At 36.4% G+C, this 7,998-nt stretch overlaps 1 protein-coding gene across 1 annotated transcript; it reads right to left on the reverse strand.

The window, feature by feature from the left end:
• Positions 1–1,915: 1,915 nt before the first annotated feature.
• LOC131160404 (short-chain dehydrogenase TIC 32 B, chloroplastic) lies at positions 1,916–7,717 on the reverse strand. Its single transcript, XM_058116062.1, has 8 exons — positions 7,316–7,717; positions 4,815–5,046; positions 4,606–4,685; positions 4,346–4,499; positions 4,164–4,242; positions 3,397–3,481; positions 3,244–3,290; positions 1,916–2,496 (listed from the first exon to the last, which is right to left on the reverse strand). Exons 1-8 carry the CDS (start codon positions 7,431–7,433, stop codon positions 2,317–2,319), a joined length of 975 nt encoding a protein of 324 aa, XP_057972045.1. The 5' UTR covers positions 7,434–7,717; the 3' UTR covers positions 1,916–2,316.
• Positions 7,718–7,998: the final 281 nt, after the last annotated feature.

The following is a 7,998-nucleotide window of genomic DNA, read 5'->3' on the forward strand; positions in this document are numbered from 1 at the left end:
AATGTGTGTACCCAGTGGACACATGTTCCCCCTCCCCTTGGGCATAATAAAACTTTTTAATTTTGACAACACAGCTGACCGATTTTTTTCTAAAGAAAAACCTAATAATAAAAATGGCTTTGAGACCCAATCAAAAATCCAATTTTAAAATTGAGAGACTTATTCTTATTTTGGGAACTTGAAAACTAGAATCTAAAAACTCAAAAAATTACTAGACTCGAACTAAAGAATGGAGAACTGGACTTTCAAAAAGAGGACAAAATTTAAAACTTAATGAACTTGATTGAAAAGTTTGAAGACTTCAATTACGATAACCCAATTTTGAAAACCTAATAAAAGAAACAAATTTGAAATTAACTAATAGTTAGCGAACCCTAGTCTAACTAGGACCAATTATTGAGTCAATTTTGGAAATGCGGGACTCGATACTAATTTTGAAATTAACCGAGTTGAAGAACCTTAGTTCCAATGGACTCAATTTTGGGATTTTAAGACTCCAACCCTAATACCTAACCTAAGGGAAATTGGTTTTGGAATTAAAGGGATTTAACTAATAACAGAGATTAATTTTGCAGCTAAAAAAAAATCTAATTATAAAACAAATAATTAAAATCAACAAGGACTCTACCTAATAACTTGTTTTAAAACCTAGAAAAGTCAAGACTTGGATTAAACATTTACAAGACTCAATTTTAAACCAAAATTTTGACATTTTAAGGGCTTGTCCACGTGAACTCAAAAGAACTTGATTGGAGAATTAGGGTCTTAATTTTGAAAAAGTGTCTATTCGATACTCGAGGTCAACTCTTGTTCTGCTGGGTCCTATTGGGAAAGCCTGGTTAAAATTAGGGTGTCTACCCCAGGGATTGATTCCTCTTTGGCAAGGTGGTTGCAATGTGTAGTAGTTATGCTCTCTCTCTCTAATTGAAACCAAGTTTCTTTTATAAAAAAAATGCTTTTATAGGTGAAAATGGTTTAAGAATCTTGCCAGGGATTGATTCCTCTTTGGCTAGGTTATTGGAAGGTGTAGTAGTTATGCTATTTGTATCTCTCTCTCTCTCTCTCTCTGGTACAAAATTTGAAATTAAGTTTCTGAAGCAAACTTTACTAGAAAGGTTGCACATTAATTGCTCTCACAAAGAATATGCATACCTAAACATGAGCTGCAAGTCTGATTTTGCTATGAGTAGAGTATCTTCATAGATCCAAAAACGGATGAGATTGGGTTGCAAAGCTATTACGAAGATGTAAGGCTTGTGGTTAAGTACAAATTGTCAATAGCCCATACACCATGTAGGTTGAAAGCACATGCCTTGTGGTAATTAATTTTGCTAGTCATGTTAGTTGCTAATCCAATAACCATACTCACCTTTACTGTTACGAATGAGGCCTTTGGCAAAGGTCTCAGCATATCTCAAATTCCTCTTGAACTTTCATCAACATTCAAGTTTCATCCATCCTCCGGAGGTTATATCTTACCTACTGGCTAGGTCGTTGAGACTTCAAGGAGCTTGTATGCTCCGCAGCAGAGGCGTAATCCTTGCAATTTGTGATGCCGATGACGAACATTGACATCGGGTGTTTGTCCTTGGCTTGTTGCTTTTCTTAGCTAGTTGCTTTCCTTCTCCTGCTAACCCCAAAAGGGAAAAGAAAAATTAATGTTGTGAATGCTGGCTCCCCTGCTCCTCAACAAGGGTCCATGGCCTAGACATTTCTCATTCCATTTGACAATGATTGCGAAAAAAAACTGGAATAAAATAGAATAAAGTCTGGACTTTTGGATACAACAGCGCCTAACCAACATATCATCCATGAATTATACTCCACTCGTTGCCAAGCTAGCTACCTGTAATTTCTGTAGCATTCACTTATTAGCTCTATATATAAAAACAAAAAAAAAATTGATCACTGGTCATTTCCATAACTGAGAGAGAGAGAGATATATTATGAGGGGCATAGAGCTCCATAATTTTAAACAACAGTTGTACAATACTAGAGGATTGCCCTCTACAAATTAACTGCAATATTGAAGAGTTTTGCTTCTATTTTTTTTTTTTATTAACAAAATTCATTGACTATGGAGATTTGAACAAATGTAACCACCGTGAAGATTGAGAGAGAGCACTTACCTTTTCAACTCTTACAGCACATTCTTCTAAAAAAACACGTATATTGTCCAAGTTACAGCTTAAGTATTGGTAATTGTAAAAACGTAAGATTTGCTGCATGCCATGTAAGGTAGTATTTCATTCTATATATATAATGAGGCGACTTCCCATGCAGGCCAGAGGTCAGAAGTCCATGGAAACAGAGCATTCAATTTGTTGCGTTTTGAGGCGAGCGGACCAACTTCTGGCTGAACTCCCACAGCTTCTTTGCCAATGCTTCATTTCTGGCATGCACACTTGGAGCCATCTCATTGCAATCTAGGAAGTACTTTCCAGTTACCCCTTTCAAACTCGGGTGCAGTGCGGCGAAACATGTAGTGGCTGCGCCCTGAAGACAAAAATGAAAAAAGAAAGCATTAGCAGCCTTCATAAATTAGATTTAATAAATAGGCACTAAAGATAACAAAGTAAAAATAAAAATGTGAACTTTATTTATTTATTTCATAATGTTTGGATTATATAAAAATCAAAGGATCATTCCCCTGTTCCAGCTTTGTTAGGAATAGAAACATTGCCAAAATGGCTAACGTGAGAATGTCTTACCCCCATTGCCCACTAAATGGGGACTCAATGGAATCAGTCAATATCATCACCTATTTAAAGCCTTACTCCCGTTGTCTGATTGTTCCCTATTCAATTCTCATTGAACCAATCTCAAAATTTCTGCATCAAATGTCATCTCCCCATTGAAATTTTGAGATTGGTTCCCAGCATACGTGGGAGCTATGTGCATCAGGTTTCTTTTTTAGTTTTTACTTTTTCAGAAGCAACTTCCAGGAAGAATGACTTCTAATGGCCACAACAAGAAACTGTTAAGCATTACTTCGATGGTAATTCTCAAGCATATTCAAGCCCAGTACTGTGATGCCTATAACTTCTAGCAGTCACTAGAACTCACTCTTCCTAGAAGTCCTTACCATACTTAATATTATTTAAGCCTACAAAAACTGTGACAGGAGAAATAGACTATCTACTATGCTATTTATATCCTTTCAATATAGAACTTTCAACACTGCTGCTTTCCAACTGATCAATATGCTATTTTCCAATAATGTTGACAGATATATTTATTCACCTGGGGTACATTCTTCCAGAATATATATGTAAATACCTGCACAATTCCTGCAGGAAGAGAGGATAATTAAAGGAAAACTAGGGAAGTGCTGAAAAATATTTCATTACTTTGTACTTGGAATTTTTTCTGGCTGCAGGGAATTTAAGAACTAACTCATCAGGAAAAAAGAATGTCTCATGAGATTTGTCATTATTAACCCAGGATGGACCGAGTTAACCGTAATGTTTGCACCTTCTGCCTGTTAGTCAAGACAAGAATATGGCATGTAAAATTCTTAACAAATGATTTAAAAAAAAAAAACAACCAGTACATATTAATAAGAGATTCTAAATGGCTGCATCTTAAGAAATTATTTCCTAAATATATTGGATTGAACTCTTCCATCAAAATGAACTAAACTATGAAGAAATAACACAAAAACCATCATATCTGCATTTGATATATATATATTTTTGAGTGAATAAAACAAGTCAGAGAAGTACAGACAGTGAATAGCAATCAGTTGACTTAAAGTGAACAAGGCTTTTTGTTTGTTGTTATCACCGTAGTATAAAGCCCAATAACCATCACGTTGCTTCATTTTCCTTGTTCAATGACCAGAGTTTTTATATTTAAGCAATGGAGAATAAGACATCTTAGGGGGAAAAATCTTCCATATTGACATCACTGACTGAAATCTAAGGGACAAAAGGTTTTAAAATGAAATTGAAAATCTTGCTTGTTCAAGGGTAAATTGACACTGAGGAATTGATGTGCTTGTCCTACTTTCTCAAAGAATATATGAGGAATAAAACCATAATTACACGGTATATAGTTAATCCAATCTCCATATAACACTCCTAGGTTCAAGGAAACATTTACATCATTAACAACAAAGTACCTTGGTTACTCTATTTTGAGAAACAGAAGCAGCAGATTACCTGCAAGTGGCGAGAGAGCTCGTTCGCATGTAATATGTTTGCCAACTTGGATTGTCCATAGGCCTTCTTGTCAGAATAGCTGGTTTCAGAAGAGTGAGGAAATATAAGGATAATGTAAGCCTTATCACAAAATTCGTGTATAAAGAAGTGCTACCCATAGAAAAATTCTGAATGGAACAAACCTAATTTTGTCATTGATCTTTTCGAACCGTATCCCTTCTTCATAAGTGTGGAGGTGAGCTATTGATGTCAAGTTCACAATCCTACCCTCAATGCCCGTATTTCTGGCTGTGTTCTTCATTTTATCAAGGAGAAGGTTTGTTAAGAGGAAATGACCTGATGAAAATTATGAGAAGCGACTGTTCTGAGAAAAACTCTAATCAAATGCTGAGCTAATGGTATATGCGACCCAGAAATGAAACAGGTGTATTCTATTTCTTACCTAGATGATTTGTTGCAAATTGCATCTCTATTCCATCTTCTGAAAGCTGGTAGGGGCAGAACATAACACCAGCATTGTTTCTGCAAATATCGACCAATTTCTATATTAATTTAACAGAACTGATGGATGATTCTGTATTATCCTTAAATGTGTGTGTGTGTGAGAGAGAGAGAGAGAGAGAGAGAGAGAGAATGAGAGAGAGTGATCACATCAAGATGTTAAGTGGAAGATCGAGAGCATTGAAGTTATCAACAAATGCCCTAACAGACTTCACTGAGCAAAGATCAAGTTTTAGAACATCGACGCGAGCGGCTTCATTTTCTTTGAGAATGAGCTTTCTTGCTTCATCTGCAGCATCCATGTTCCTTGCAGCAATGATGACATGGGCTTTCCTAAGAGCCAGCACTCTAGCCGTCTCCAAGCCAATCCCACTTGCCCCTCCTACCAGCACAAGTTTTTAGTTGCTTTGTTCAATGTAAAGAAAAAAAAAAAAAAACAAAAAACAAAAGAAGAAGATGAAGAAGAAAAAAAAGAGGTACATAATGATCAAGTTTGGACTATACTACCAAAAGACCAAAAAGAAAAAAAGGATTAACTTATTAAAGTTTCTATCACAAAATCAAATTTAGTAATCAGAACACAAAATTGAAACAGCTAATATGAAATAGAATCTAGCTATAGCCACCAACACCAACACCCTCAACTGCGCCTAACCCTGCTGTATTAGTTTCTGGCCGTGCATACCCTTCTACACTAAACCACTCTGACAGTAGGAGCTAACATGCATGAGGCTAAACCAGTACCAATTTAATCCCTTGATCTTATTGTTTACTCTATTCTCTGCCAACCTCCCCTTCTAAGTAGCAAATGCCTGTCCTTGCTAATGATCTTAAACCAGACTCAATCGTCCAAATCTACATCTCATGAATGAAAACAGTTAACCATATGGCTATGGGTAGTGTTAATTAGTCACAAATTGTAAGAATTTGAGAATTGAGATTGGTAACATCAACATGAAGCTTGATTGCCACTTTGGTGAACTGCAACCAACTTTCTCACATTGTAAGTGCAAACATTTCAAGCAATTTAATCATCAAAACCTTTTGCTGACCATATTCATCAATTCCCAGATACCAACAATTCCCCCCCCCCCCTCCAAAACCCAAAAATGTTGCATTAACTTCATATCTCCTACCTGTTAGATTACCATAGAATAAAGGCAGGTGACATGATTAGAACCCAGGACCTCCTGGTAACCAGAGCTCTGATACCATGTTAGATTACCACTTTACCTAAAAACTTAAGTTATTAGGTTGTGAGCCAACAAAGTATATCAAGCTTTAATACTCACGTGTGGCCCGACAGCATGTGGAGAGACAAACAAATGAAAAATAACACCATGGAATAAAGGCGGGCAACAATACTAGAACTCAAGATCTCCTGGTAACCAGAGCTCTGATACCATGTTAGATTACCACTTTACCTAAAAGCTTAAGATATTAGGTTGTGAGCCAACAATGTATATCAAGTTTTAATACTACCACACAATTGTATAAAGATTCTTCAAATTCTTCATTTATTTGCAATCATTGATCTCAAATGCAAACTGTGTCAGCCATCAAAAAACATTTGAAGAGTCAAATGGATATGCTTCTAGAAATGGGGAAAACAGTGTAAGCGTGTGGTTGTTTTATGGAAATATGTTATTTGTTTGCATTGCACATGTTTCCGGACTACTTTTAGATATATTTAAAGAACATATTGCTCTTGTCAAGGGCCTCCTGGGTGGGCATGACCATCATGATCTATTCAATATTCCAGCCTCAAAACATATTTAGAGAAGCTTATCATTTAAAAGAAGAAGATTTATCGGAGATTATCTTTAAAAAAATGAGTTATAATTTATTGTTGAAAAGAAAGAAATTAAGAGAGCGGCACTCTGAAAGCCCAAGGGATAAATAAGAAGAAGAAAACAGGAAGCTTTGAGAAACAAAGCAGTTAAGTACCAAACCTATTTATTGACTGCCAATTCAACAACATTATTGATAAGGACTTGAAGCTTTCCTGGCCATGCATCAGTTGATATGCTTTTAAAATGCCAGAAAGATGCTATTAAATCAAACTATGTTGAACATGTAGAACATCAGCAAGATTGAAGAAGCTTGCCTGGCAAAAACTAGATGAACTTTTAGAACGTAGAATTGCAAAATTTTCATATCGGTAACTCTTGAAGAGCAACAGTGACTCCAATTTCAATTGTTTTTCTTTTTAAATTAACAGTAAGAGCCAAATTAATAGAATCTATAAACAAGCAAAAAAATTTATTAAACCAGCGAAAACCAGTAAAACAACGGGCAAAGCAGGGGGAAAAACAAGTGCAGACTTTATAAAATAACGGTTAATATAGAAATCCGGAGAAAAAGAAACGAAGAGCAAAACGCAAAGGCATTAAGAAAACACCGAACCAAGTTGATCAGAACGTCAAAAATAACTCAAATGAATGCAAAATCATGAAAAACACACACAAAAACAAATTAAAATCAGATATCAGACAGCGACTAGACACTGAATTAATATCATCACAACTGCCGGGAATAGCCATCGCAATAAAAAAAAAAAAAAAATTTAAAAAAAGGAAACAAAGAAATACAATGATAAATTAACAATAACATTTGAAAAAAAAAAAAAAAAAAGGAAATGCAAAGCCAACCTGTGACAATAGCAGTGAGGTTGCTTGCATCCACCCCATCCGTAACCTGTTCAGCAGTGGAAGCCGATCCAAACCCACTGGGACCGGGCAATCCTGTAATCAAAGAAAAGATACCCATTTCCCTTTCACCTCTGAACGATCAAAATTGCCTTAGTTTTGCCTAAATATCTCTGTTCTTCCTGGGTTTCAGAGAGCGAGAGAGAGAGTGAAAGGCTTCTTGGTTCTTTCTCAGATAAAATAGCAACAGGGGGAGATAGGAGATGAGCGGGTGACGAACAGGGACACCATGGGGCAGTTGGGAAGGAGACACAAGCGGGGGAATTATTGATTCGGCGAGGTGTTGGTAGTACATTGCGCTCGCCTTGACGCATGGGGCATTCAATGCACGGCTGTGCCGGGGCCTTGGTTCTTAATGCCTCCAACGACTGCCTAACCATCTCTCACGTTCCCTTCATCAGCACCTTCATTTGTCAAAACCGGTTGTCATTTGTCAATCGCCACTTTTTCTACGCATTTCCCAATCCTTCCATGCTCACTGTGCAGAACGGCTCTTGAATATTCTTGGTTAAACTAGTTAATAGGGGTGACAAAACTCGGTCAGATTAAGACGAATCATGAACGAATTTGAGTTCGGAATGATACATTTATTAACAGGTGATAAACATATAAATCTAAATATATCT

Source organism: Malania oleifera, chromosome 7 (genome assembly GCF_029873635.1).
Source record: "Malania oleifera isolate guangnan ecotype guangnan chromosome 7, ASM2987363v1, whole genome shotgun sequence".
NCBI classification, from domain to species: domain Eukaryota; kingdom Viridiplantae; phylum Streptophyta; class Magnoliopsida; order Santalales; family Ximeniaceae; genus Malania; species Malania oleifera.

Bases quoted from the DNA above. Each gene is read 5' to 3' on its own strand.
- LOC131160404 (XM_058116062.1), bottom strand. From the start codon at position 7,433: ATGGGTATCTTTTCTTTGATTACAGGATTGCCCGGTCCCAGTGGGTTT. The intron at 5,047-7,315 runs GTTGGCTTTGCA...TTGTGCTGGTAG, and splicing joins CCTCACTGCTATTGTCACAG to GAGGGGCAAGTGGGATTGGC. The intron at 4,243-4,345 runs GTTTGTTCCATT...TTCTGAAACCAG, and splicing joins AAGATCAATGACAAAATTAG to CTATTCTGACAAGAAGGCCT.